Source organism: Cyrtonyx montezumae, unplaced genomic scaffold (assembly GCF_038088225.1).
Source record: "Cyrtonyx montezumae isolate F1298 unplaced genomic scaffold, pur_monq_1.0 scaffold_0, whole genome shotgun sequence".
Lineage (NCBI taxonomy): Eukaryota > Metazoa > Chordata > Aves > Galliformes > Odontophoridae > Cyrtonyx > Cyrtonyx montezumae.
In genome coordinates, this window is record NW_027071824.1 from 43,178,598 (window position 1) to 43,191,754 (window position 13,157).

A 13,157-nucleotide genomic window follows, 5' to 3' on the forward strand; every position below is an offset into this window, starting at 1 on the left:
TCTGTCCTGGAGAAGGCCTGGAGTAGTCTGCTCCGAGTGAGGGGTCTAGACAAGGTCGTCCTAAGGTCTTTCCCAAAGAAAACTAATCTGTGATTCTATTCTACAATTCTGTGTTTTAAAAACAAACAAAAACATAACACAATAACCCCTGCAACACATGTATCCTGAATTTCCCATGTTTTTACCCTTTCAACACAAGAAATTCTACTAGGCATCAAGGAATATTAAGTGCTTTTAAAAACTCAGAGTTTGAGATTCAAAAAACAGACTTCAAAAAAACCTCATCAATGCTTGTCTAAATGGAATCATAAGGAAATATCTGCTACAATCAAAAGGGAAAAAAAAGTGCAAGAAGCCTCTAACACCAAAGCTGCACTTTTAGCTAATGCTGACAAGGAAACCTTCTGAGGACACAGTAGAGTGTATCAGCCAAATTAAAACAAACAAACAAAAAAAATCTATTAAATATTTTAAAAATAAAACTGCTATAATTTACTTGGGTAAATACATGCAGTGAGAAAAATTTAATTAAAAGTACTATTCCAATGCCATTCAAATTGCTGAAGTATACCTATCTCAGAAGCATTCACTTTATTCATTTTGCTAGGCAGCCACATGACAAAACACAGAAAACATAAAATATTTTTAGAAATAAAAAGAACTAAGAATATGAGGAGTGTGAAAATCAGTGACAGTACAGGCATTCTTAGTTAGACAGCACTGTAATACTCTAAATGGTCCGAGTTTTCACACTTAGATTTTACATTTCTTGCATTTTGTGCATTTGATTACTTCTGTCTGTATAGTGAGGCAGTGTTAATTTATGCCTTCCTACAGGGATGACTGTTGTCTTTGCCAGCACCAGAAACTGAATCAAGAGATTCCAGAGCTAAAAGCTAACAGGCTACAGACTCTTAACTCAGAGCTGCAGATTCATGTTTTATTCATAGAAGCAGATACCTACACACCAGCTTGTGAAATACATTCCTTTGGCATTTAAAATTTCTATTATGCTTATCAAAAATTGCAAATCTTACCTTCAGGTCACTTCCTGGCAGCGTACCTATGCCATCCTTCCAGTCCATAACACTAAATACATCGAACTCTTGGCCATTTCCACTGGAGGCAGATTCATTCATGATGCATGTACTAAGAAAAATTAAAAAAAAAAAAAGAAGATTTTAAACTGAAAATGGTAAAAGTGCTCATTTCACTGGACATTTCTTCAGATGCACCTCATGGATTAGTATCAAACACTTCTGGCATACTGACAATGTGGACAACTGATGACAATGCTGATAATATAAGCTAGTGTAATAGGAACAAGGGAAAATCTTTCGAAAACATTAAAAAGTAATCCCTCCTTTATACAGCAGGAGGCTAGTAATGAGGCTGAATTGGAGAGAAATGCAAAGCCTCAAACAGTAAACAAATTGACATGGGGAACACATACATTAAACATACCTAAGAAGAACACTTGTTCTGGGGAATGAGACAGAAATATATTAAGAACTATAAAAAAGAGCTTATTAAGTTAAGAAGACATTAAAGTTTTCTTGAAAATCTCACCACGTGCTGATGTGAAAGCTTTACCCAAGTTCAAATTAATACTGTAAAATGAATTTAAGACTATCTTTCATTTTCATTATCTGACTTGGGAGACCCAGGTATTCACTGTCTCCACAGTTTCACCATGTATGCGACTTGTATTTGTGAAACTCATTTGCACGTAGACACGCACAGGAGAGAAAACTCCAGCTTCACAAGACCTTGTTTTACCAGATCCCTCTGTTTCAGGACAGCCAAAGCAGAGGAGAAAACACTTATCTTGAAAAATAGTGGATTTGGACATTCTTTCCTGTGGCAAAAGTTTATCTGCACAAGCAACACCACCACATCACACTTGCCACTGGTGCCTAGCTTTGGTCCAGCACTTCTCTCTATCACAAAGTCGATATCAGTTGCACTGACCTGCAAATGGTGATAGCGACCATTTGTGACTAACACCAGCTTATTCCTTCCTGCTTCTTACCAATCCAGTGATCTTTAACTTCGTGGCCTGGCACCTAATTTAATATTGGTTGGATGTGGAATCTGAATCACTGATTCCCTTTTTGAAGGACTTATGTGTTGTGCTTAGCAATTGAAACAATTTATGGCAAGATGAGTCACATCTTCAGTTTGTGATCTATTAGGAAAAGCTTATTTCTTTTCAAATTAACATTCCTTGAACTCTTTAACACCTTCTAAGCCTCATTTTCCATCTGCAGACTGACTAAAAACTTTCCCTGCAAGTATCAGTATTTGAAATTCAAATAGGCACACAGGTTTCTTTGACCTTATTTTTCAAAATCTTAATATTTAACATAGGTCCTACTCTCAAAATTCAGCTTCCACAAATATCTATCCATGCTCTGAAAATCTGGAATGTCCACAAAGACTGAGGGTGACGTCTGTTTACTTACAGACAACAGGAAAAGATACAACCCAAGCACAAGAAAACGTGGGTCTTTCAGAAGCTTTTGACTGAAAGTGTGAGAAGAAAAATACTTAGCTAATTAACTCTGTGGTGTGAAAAATATTCAAGTTCACTTTTTTTTTATCATTAGAAAAATAATACCAGACAATGGAACACCACCACTACAGCCAGCCACTACTCTTTCGCTGTGTCAACAGTGTGAGCACCCTTGTGCTTCTCCTCGGCTTCCTCCTTGATTCCAGGAGGACCATGCAGTCCTTATCACCCTGAGCAACATCTCACTCACTGAGCGCTTTCAGTGCCACGCAGCCACCACATGACATCAACAGGGCAAAGATGGACCTCTGCAGTAACTGCTGCTCACAATGAAAAGACCCGCACCCTCCCTTTGCTTCATGGGTCAGGTAGGTCCCTGCAATGGGTCAAGAGCTCTCTGTGCCTACGGAAGGCTCTCTCTCTACAACAAGCCACATGTTCCTCGTGATACATCTGAAGTAAGAAGAACCACATCATTTAACATGTCTTTTCACTCCCTCAATTTAGTTCTACTGTATGAGAAATTACTGAAAAACATATCGTCAATGCTAAAAAAAAATTAATATACAAACAAATACAAACAAATCCAGTATGAACTAAGGAATCCCCTAAATCCCTAGACCTTGTCTTTTAAAAAATCTCCCAGGCAAAACCTACGCCACCTACCTTAGGGCAGCTCCCACAAAATAAACTGAACTTGAGCCCAGAGTATGGTGTACTGTAGAGCTCAAGCCCAGCACGAAACCAGTCTTTAGCAAGGTAAGGGAACGGCTCAGGTGGGTTGGCACCAAACTCAACAGCAGCACAATGGTAGGGACATGAGCATTTCCTCAAAAAATACACGACCCAAGCCGCTAAAAAATAGTTGAAAAATCGATCTACCCAGAAATCCATGAACTAGAACATAAAATGCACTCTTCCGAGCATGCTGGTGCGACGTGCTCCCCACAACTGGCCTGCCTATGCATAGACAAAGCTGTGCTCTGTATTAACTCAAGTCTCTTAACACTATTTAGTAGATGCTCTACTCAACTCCTCTGTGGTTTATTATGGAATACACATTCTGAAGGCTTGTGCAGAAGAAATAATGAAAAGTGGGAATGGGCCTGGGAGGCAGTGCTTCCTTGTAGTGGTGGCTGGCTGTGGCAAGGAGCCACAGTGAGCACCGCAGTGTGTCCTGGCATCTCTGATAATGCCACTGGTGTTACAGACTTGCTTCAGAACAGAATTAGTTGGAAAAACAAGACCAAGTCCAAGTGAAATCTCTGTAACAGAAAGGTACATATTTCTTCCAAGAAAACAAATGATTTTTTAATTAATTACACCTAACAAAGTATCCTCAGGTAACAAGCAGCAATAAAGATACATTTTTTGATAAGATACATTGTTCGATAAGGTATTTGTTACTGTTTTCTCTTTAAAATTAAGATTAGGAGCACATTCTGTACTTTTGTATAATGGCCCTCTTCAGCTTTCAGAAACTTGGTGATGTGGATGACAAGGTCACAGGGCAATGCAGATAGAAATGTATTTAACAAAAAGAATTACATTTAACAAAATATCTGTTTCCAGCTTCAATGGGTTTGCACAGATGAAAGATTGGTTTACATCCATCTACAACTGATAAGTAAGAGGGAGAAAAAGACCAATTACATTACTACAGCAGTGAGGTACTAAAAAGGATGAAATCCTTTAGAAAGAGAACTACAGAATGCCTTATCTACTCATTTTCATTTTTAAAGCTCCAATGTAGCTCTTTGAATTAGCGTAACTCCTTCTACAATAATCTCATTTGCTATAATTTCTGTTGCTACAACACTACCAATAAGTTTTAAAAATACCAGATGAACATGGGGCTGAGCAACCACAGTGCTGTGTGGGTGTCTCCCACCAAGTGCCATGTGACATGAAGGTAAGGCCGTAACAGTCATTTTCCTAAAGAATCTCCTTCATCCACTATTAGGGATGCAACTGCATTTTAGTCTTCGCAGCTGTAAGCTGTAAGATCTTTAGAGGAATGTGCTGTATTTTAATATTTCAATATTAACATTTCTCTAGACATAGACATACAAAAAAAACAACAACTCAAAAACATTAAAATAAACATGTGTATAGAATAAGATCAAACACATCCTTTAGAAAAACCTTAGTTTTTGCCAACTAGTTCAGCAACAAATGAGTACCTCACAGAACAGATACTTAATGAGAATAACAGCATTAAAAATGAGATAGATTCCCCTGGTGAAAGATTCTCTATTTAAAGATTTAAAGCAAAGAAATAGGAGAGAATATGCCAATTAAACTTACAAGTATTTTTTGAAATAATTACAGGTTATGTACTGAGTACGTCAGAAAGTAATAATAGAAGGACTTTTTTATTTCAGTCAGTGCTTAAAAGAATTAACCGACACCTACCCAAATGTTGAAAGTCTGAGATGCCACCTATGAAACACACAGGATAGCACCGCATGTGACTTCTAACCACCGGGCTCGATTCAGTATGGGTCAATGGACAGCAGAGAAGGGAGCTTTTAACAGCATTACCAGATTGGCATAACCTATCTGGATTGGTGTGTCCATTTTTTGTACTCATTCCTTTGTATTTTTATTTTTACTTTTAACAAATTCTGAAAGCACCGTGTCAGGACAGTCAAGCAGCTTTGCTCCAGGAGAGAAGAGGCTGATGTCAGCTTCCACTCCAAGCCAACAGCTCTTTCTCAGAGGGGTAAAAAAAAAAAAAAAAAGACTCAGAGGTCTAAGGAAAAACAAAATTAAAGAACTGTAGCCATGGCTGTCAAGTCAAGTCCCTGGTGACTAGAAGAAGGGAGACACCACTCCCATTGTTAAGAAAGGGAGAAAGGAAGACCTGGTGACCTACAAGCTGGTGAGCTTTGCATCTGTGCCTGGGAAGGTCGTGGAGCAGATCCTCCTAGAAGAGCTATTAAGGCACATGCAAGATATGGAGGTGATCCAGGACAGCCAGCATGGTTTCACCAAGGGCAGATCATGCCTGATCAATCTGGTGGCCTTCTATGAATGACTGAAGACATCAGTGGACAAAGGAAGTGCAACTGGTATCTCTGGTAACAAGTAAGACCTGGCCTTTGGCATGGTCCTACACAACAGCCTTGTCTCTAGACTGGAGAAATACGGATTTGAAGGCTGGACAATTCAGTGGAGAAATAACTGATTGGATATCACAGCCAGAGAGTTGTGGTCAACAGAACTATGGTGGAGGATGGCCATGAGTAGTCTCTCCCAGAGATCCATCACTGACATAGACAGTGGGATGGAGGGTACCCTCAGCACATTTGCTCAATGATACCAAGCTGAGTGGTGCAGCTGATGGGAGGGACACCATCCAGAGGGACCTGGACAGGCTTGAAAAGTGTGACCATATGAACCTAATGAGGATGAAAAAGGCCAAGTGCAAGGTGTTGCACCTGGGTTGAAGTAATCCCAGGTATGAGTACAGAAGAGAAGGGAGGAGAGGACACTGACTGGAAGGACTCATTGAGAGCAGCCCTGAGGACTTGGGGGGTCCTGATGGACAAAAAGCTGGACATGAGAGAGTGTGCCCTTGCAGCCCAGAAGGTCAACGATATCCTGGGTTGCATCAAGAGGCAAGCAGGGTAAGCAGGTCCAAAGGAGGGCCAGAGAGGTGATCAGAGGGCTGGAGCATATCTTTTACGAAGAAAGGTTGTATGAGACAGACTTGTTTAGATTGGAGAAGATTCTGGAGAGGCCTCACTGAGGCCTTCCAATACTTGAAGGGAGCTTATAAGCATGAGGGGGACCAACTTTTTTCACAGTCTGGTAGTGATAAGTCAAGTGTGAATGCCTTAAAATAAAAGAAGGGAAGTTTAGGTTAAATATTAGGAAGAAATTTGTTACTCAGTGGGTGGTGAGGCACCGGAACAAGTTGCCCACAGCTGTGGATACCCCATCCAAACTGGCCTTCAACATCTCCAGTGTGTGGCAACTCTGTCCAAGGCAGAGGGCTGGAATTGGATGGTCTTTAAGGTCCCTTTAAAGATACTGTATGATTCCATGATCATAACAAGCAGCAGGGGAGGAGGGTGAGGTCCAAGAGACAAAGAGAGGCTTCAAGGGAGATGATATCCTTACAGCCCCTAGCAATTCCTCATATGCCTTGTAGGCATGCATGGAGCTGGAGACACCAGTCCTGACAGACAGGCAGAAACAAAGGCACAAGTCTTTTTAGCCAGATAGCACAGATTACTGTTTTGGTCACCTCCAAACAGGAGACAGCTGGCAGAGAAATCCACAGGCTGGAGGGGATGTAAACAGGGGAAGTGATGCTCATCAGCAGAAGACGACATGTATCAAAGCAGCCTTCTCTTCAGAGATGACCAAAGGAGATAAAGACAACCGTGCCCTACCGCCTAGAAGCCGGTGTGGTTGCAGCTCTGGTTCATTTGTTTTTATCTGCTTTATCACACAAGAGTGGGAAAACTACCAGGGCTGAATCATCGAACTGCTCAGGTCAAACAGGGGAGAACTATCCCACGCAGCACATCTCCCCTTTTATTTTAGACAAACTTGTGTTTAATCTACCTATAAAACAATAGTTATAGCAAAGGAAAGTCACTTATATCTGCAGCACAGAGAAACCAGAATTACTTCCTATTCACTGTAAACCCACCAGGGAAAGCCCACTTTTCTTCTCATGACCATCTGCTCAAGCAGGGCACACCACACACTTGTCTCCTCCTCACCCTTCCACTTCTTGCACTTCTTGATTATGTACTTCAACAAAAACAACCACAACAGGAACAGTGCAGGAAACGATAAAATATTTTGAGGGTATCCGCTACATTTTAATATGCTCTTTTAAAATAACTGTTTAATGTTTTAATTCTTTTAACGTTCTAATTCTTTTGATGTTCCCTTAAAAGAAGTATCTGCAGATTACACATTTCCTTCAAAATTTCATTTTTCATCCTTCAAAAACTATTTTGCCAGTTCTGCCACTCTTCTGTTCTGTGTGTTGAAGGACTGCCTGAGTCCATGCCACTACTTTGCCCGTTGCTCATGAAATTTATTACAAATAAGTTACTTTGAAGATGAGCTATGTAGGTAAGAATTATATTCACAGAGGAACATAAGCTTAAAATTCTTTGCCCTCTTAGCACTTGTAAGAGGAATTGGACCAGATTTCCTGTCAGTGTTGTCCCCTTCTATTATTTCCTCTTGTTTTATCTCTTGCTACTTCTCTGTCCCCTGCACTCTTCAGGGACACAGTCTATGTTTGGTCATGCTTCCTAGTAGATAGGCTAAAAATCCGTTTCCTCACAGAAGAAACCTGGCCACAGGCATTAGAAACTGCAGACCATGTTCTCTGACAGGAGCGACGCTGCACCAGCTCTGAGAATGGGTACCTATACCTGAATCTGGTCTCTGCCACAGCTAACACAGGTACCACTGCTCAGAACTGGGCAACTTCTGCAGTTACACACAGCTTACGGCTACTTCCAAACATCCACAAAGTGCTGTAGTACCCCATACTGACACTATTCCATCAGCTAATTACATTCACCACTAACAACTTCCAACTTGTTTATAGCGAATTTGTACCTGAGGAGCTCTGAGGAAGGATGTCCTCTACAACACCTCCATGAGTTATTTGTTTCCATCCCTCTCTGTGCAGTCTGAATGGGGGCTTAAGATGCTAAGATACTAAGACTGGAGTACAACTCCCAAATCCCATTTGTAAACTTGAATCAGGCACAGAGTGACAGAAAACTCCCATCTCCTTCCATTTGCAGTGCAGATCTCACAGAAAGAACTGTGATGCACCAAACCCTCACAGTGAGCATCACCTGTTGTATGTTGAATTCTCATCAAGTTAGTTCCCAGTGAGCTCCACCCCATACTCACACCCTTCTCCTCCAATCAGCCTGTTTTCAGCAGCCTCCATGGGGTCTGCAATCCTTAAACCACTAACTCACTTTTTCCTAGCTGCTGGTTGCTGTTTCTTCTGATCTCCAATTCATAAAGAGCTCCTACTTCTCATTGCAGTGAGTGGCACTACTACCAAGCAATAAGCTGTGGCTACATACTATCTTCAGTAAATCCCATCCACGTAATCCCTGGTTCCTCACACCCACCGCTTACATTCCATAATTCTACCTGTCAGCAGTATTAAAAAGATGAAGGGTAACGGGAACAACCCACAAACACCAACCCGAGTGATGCCCGACAGCACCCAACCACCAGCCAGAGGGAAAGTGTTCACCGTGTCACCATTTTCTAGAAAAACAAAACTATTAAAAGCAACAGCGGGAAAAAAAAAAGAAAAAAATTCAAGAAATTAATAAAAACCATACACAGCAAGAAACAAACCCAAAGTTCGCCACAGTCGCCCGGCTGACAACAAACGCCCTCCAATGAGAGCGCTGCGGCAGCCGCCGTCACTGGCGCGCCGCGTCCATTGGGACCGGCGGAGCGCGGCGGAGCGGCGGGGTCCCGCGGCAAGGGCGGCTCGGGCGGCACCGCACCGCCCGCAGCTCCGCACGCGCGGACGTTCACCGGAGCTGCTGGGCACAGGAGGATTTCTGGGGCGAGGAACCGCTTTCACGAAGGGGCTTTACGCCCGGTTCCGCTCTGATTCCGAACGCGGGCAGTTCCGAAAGCAGCGTGAAGTCGAGCGTTCGCGTCTCGAGTTGCATTTACACTTTCTTTCCACCTGATTGTTAGCACTCGCTGCGGAGCGTCGACTCACGGGCAGAAACAAAAAGGAAACGCGCTCAGCCCAGCGCCTCTCAGAAACGAACGGAACCACCGCGAGCGGGAGGCTGTCGCTCCGTGTCAGCTCACGGCTCGCACGCCCCGTCCCGCTGCCCGCAGGACACCGCACAGCTCCGCGCGTCATGGCCTTCCCCGCCGCATCCCGCGGGGCCGCGTTTCCAGGAAGCGTTACTCAGCGCCTCCGGGCGCTGCGAAGACCGAACGGCGGCCGACGGCGGTGCGCGGGGCCGGCCCGGGCCGCTCTGAGCCCCGCACCCCGCCGCGCTCGGCCTGGAGCCGCGCCGCCGGAGCGGAGCGGAACGGAGCGGCTTAGGGCCCCGCCGGGCGCGGCCGCCGGCTGCTCGCGGCCTACCGCCAGAGGTCCCTCCTTGGCCAGTTTTGCGGCGTGTTTTGCTGCACTTGAAACTTTCTGGTGGAGAAAACCCGGACTGCTCAGGTCCGCGTTTCTCCCGGGCTCGGCCAGGAGCGCGGAGACAAAAGCGGCCGCTCGCTCCGACGGCCCTGAGCCGGCAGTGCTCGAACGAAGGGAGCGCGCTTCTCCCGCCGCCCTGCGCCGCTCCCCGATGTTTTCTCTTTCTCTCTCCCCGCCGCCTCCCCCCGGCCCGGAGCAACGGGCGCGCGCGGGAGGAGACGGACCACCGCTCGGCGCGGGGGCGAGCACGGTGCGCGCGAGGGTGGGAGAGGAACTGGGTGCCGAGGGTTCCTGAGGAAGTTGCACAACCAGAGAGGGACTCCGCTTGTTTACCGGGTCCGTCCCCCCCCTCCTTCCCTCCCTCCGCCCCCCCCCCCCCCCGCCCCCCCTCCCGAGACGGGGATCCGGGAAAGGGCGGCTGGCTCCGAGTGGAAGGGGAAAATTTTACCTTCTCCTCCCTCCTCCCCTCCCCCAGCGAGGAGGAGGAGGAGGAGGAAGAGGAGGAGGGGGCGCGCTCTCTTTCCCGAGGGGGCTGCGGGATTTGCTCCTCGGCCGCTCGCAGCCAATCTCAACGCGAAGATCGCCCGACGGAGCGGTGCCCCTTCCCGCGGAGGGCAGCGCCGCGTCGCCTCCCGCCCGCAGCCCGCGGCCCCGCGCTCCAACTTTTTCTCTCACGCTCTCGCGTGCGGCCGCTCCGACGAAGCGGCCACAAAATGGGGGCGGCGGCGGCGGCTCCCGGCTCCATCCCCTCCTCCCCCCGCCCCGCGCTCCGGGCGGCCGCTCCCACCAAAAATAATAACAATAATAATAATAATTAAAAAAATCGCGCTCCCCTTCCCCCCGTCGCGTATAACACCGCCTCACACGCACGTTAGCGAGAACAAGTGTGCCTATATCCTGTCGTTAATGCACCGGCTGCGGAGAGAGAGAGCGGAGGGGGGAAACGGGGCCGCACCCCCGCCGGCGCTCGGGCCGAGAGCGCGCGACTCGGGGCAAAGCAGCGCGCCGGCCGCTCGCCGCCCCCTCCCACTCCCAGCCCCCCGTCCGCGTCCGGGCGCACACGTGCGCGAGCAGCGCGGGGCCGTCCCGCGGGACCCCCGGCGCCGCCCGCGGGTGACAGCCGCCGGCCCGCAGCGGGCAGGGGCCGCCCCACGCTCGCCCCCCGCCTGCCGCAGCGGCCCGGGAGCGCGCACCGCACGGCGGCGGCGGCGGGCGCGGAGCACTCGAGCTAAAGACTTTTTTTTCCGCCTCTTAAAAAAAAAAAAAAAAAAAAAAAAAACAACCTAGGAGCTTTTTTTTTTTTTTTTTTTTTTGGTATGTGCATGTGTGTGCAAACTTTCCCCAAAATGGCGGAAATTGGGAGATGATTATATTTTAAATATCTCTCGCGCACAGGCACACAAAGTGCGGGAGCGACGGGAACGCCAAACTCTCCGCCGCGCGCCGAGCGCGGCCTTCGCGCACGGGGACCCGCGGCACATTCAACCGGTCCATCCCGGCCGCCGCCTGCCGCTTCCGACCGAAAAAACGGGGCTCTCGCACCGCCCCCCCCCGGCCGCGCCTCGCCCCCCCCGCGCCCGCACCTCGCCCCGTCCTTCGGCGTGCGCGAACAAAGAGCCGGGGCCGGGGGGGAGCGCAGCGCAGGATCCCCCCCCCGCCGCCCGCCCTCCGGCGCGCAGCCCCGCGCCCGCCCCCCCCACCCCCCCTCCCCGGCCCCACCGCGTTTGTCCCCGCGGTGCCCCGCGAGCGGCGTTAAATGGAGCCGAGCGGCGGCTCAGCGGTGGGGCAAGTCCGCAAAATGTCTCTCCCCTTCCCTTCCCCCTCCCTGCGGAGCCCCCTCCCCCCTTAAAAAAGGCCCCCCCCGGCGCGTTTCGGCGGCTCCCTCCCCCATACGGAGCTCTATGCACATGCACATACGTGCGTGCCCGTGGCTGCGCCGAGATACGCGGCACGGCTCGATGCGCGTACTCCCGTCATGTGTTTGGGGAGAGAAAAAGAAATAGCAGGCACCTCTCTCTCTCTTTCTTTTGTTCCTCTTTCTCACTCACACACTTGGGGCGCGGGCAGGCACCCCCTGCCCCAGCCGCTCCCCCGCCACTTGCGAGTCACTTGCCCACTTTCCCCGGCGCGAACTTCCATCCCCGCCGCGCGGGTGGGGGGGAGAAACCCCCTCCCTTCCCCGGCGGCGTTTCGTAAGGGAGGGCGAGGAGGTGCGCCTCTGCCTTTCTCTCGCTCTCCAACTTTCATCCTCACCTAGGGCCGAACCCAACCCCACCGCCGGCCTTCTGCCGCCGACGCCGTTCCCCGGCCGCGGCCGCCGGCTCCGGCTCGCAACCCGCCGCTCCTTACCCCCCCAAATTCTCTCTCTCTCTCTTTTTCTCCGGCTCTCGAGTAGGTCCTGACAAATATGGTCCAGGGCTGCGGGCACAAGTGAGCATGCGCCCGCCGAGCCAGGGCTGGGGAAAGGGGAAACTGCTGCCGCCGCCGCCGCCGCTCGTTCTTCCTCCCTCGCCTGCGCTGCCGCTGCGCCGGAGCCGCACTCGCGGCAGCGGCAGCGGCAGCGGCAGCGCAGGCGAGGGAGGGAGAGCGAGCGGCGCCGGTTGAAGTCGGCGGTGGCGGAGCGCGCGGCGCCCTGCGAGGTGCGGCATCCCCGGTTGCATGCCGACGCCGGAGGAATAATAAGGAGGCTTGCGCGGCAGCGCGCTGCTATTTTTGGTCTTTTGGAAAATAACGCGCTGCGCCTTTTTTTCTTTTTTCTCCTCGTTGTCTCGCCGTCTTTTCCCCCACCCTTTCACTAAAAGGCGTGACGGGTGGCTGCCCGCCATCCGAGCGCGGAGCCGAGCCGCTTGCCTTGGGATGTCACACGGGACCCGGCGTGGGGAGCGCAGCCACGCACGCTCCTGCGCTCAGCTACGGCACTGGGCCTCGGTCCGCTCGCTGCAGCCGGTCTGCGAATGGAAAGTAGTTTCACCTGTGCCACCTGCCCTCTGTCATCCCCCTGTGCTCACAGTAGCAGATATTTTCTGTCACTTTGTCATTGTTGAGAAAATGCTACGAACTGAAGGCCCGTGTTGTTTTCTTTATTTTTTATGGGGTCGGCGAGGGTGGGTTTCCTTCACCTAGGAGGGCTGCAAAGCAACAGTAAACAAAATAGAGCTACACGAGGCCTAACTGAACCAGAGAGAGGGATGGAGGGAGGGGGATTGCAAGCTGTTGTGTGTATGATGCTTGAAAATAGTTAGGTATATAGACAGGTGTAGGTATAGGTACAGATATATGTAGATATAGACAGACAGGGACTGATAAATAAATTAGGGGGGATGGGGAGGAAGAGAGAGAGAAAGTTTCAGGCAAAGTATAAACCAACATGGAATACAGTCATTGTTATACTTACTGGAAATGTTTTGTTCAGACCACACAGTATCTCTGTGAGATGGCTCTATTGTGAAGATGAGGATT

At 49.0% G+C, this 13,157-nt stretch overlaps 1 protein-coding gene across 3 annotated transcripts in view; it reads right to left on the reverse strand.

Annotated features, from left to right (window-relative positions):
• Positions 1 to 12,178, reverse strand: part of L3MBTL3 (L3MBTL histone methyl-lysine binding protein 3) — a 76,212-nt gene extending 64,034 nt beyond the window's left edge. The window contains exons 1-2 of one of the 3 annotated variants that reach the window (XM_065733858.1): positions 12,048 to 12,178; positions 1,038 to 1,149 (exon numbers count right to left, since the gene is read on the reverse strand). In XM_065733858.1, the coding sequence (XP_065589930.1) occupies positions 1,038 to 1,149; positions 12,048 to 12,136 (201 nt within the window). In that variant the 5' untranslated portion in view covers positions 12,137 to 12,178. Of the gene's footprint in view, positions 1 to 1,037; positions 1,150 to 10,146; positions 10,438 to 11,708 lie in introns of those variants that run through there. The other 2 variants (XM_065733866.1, XM_065733876.1) reach the window with 2 other exon arrangements.
• Positions 12,179 to 13,157: the final 979 nt, after the last annotated feature.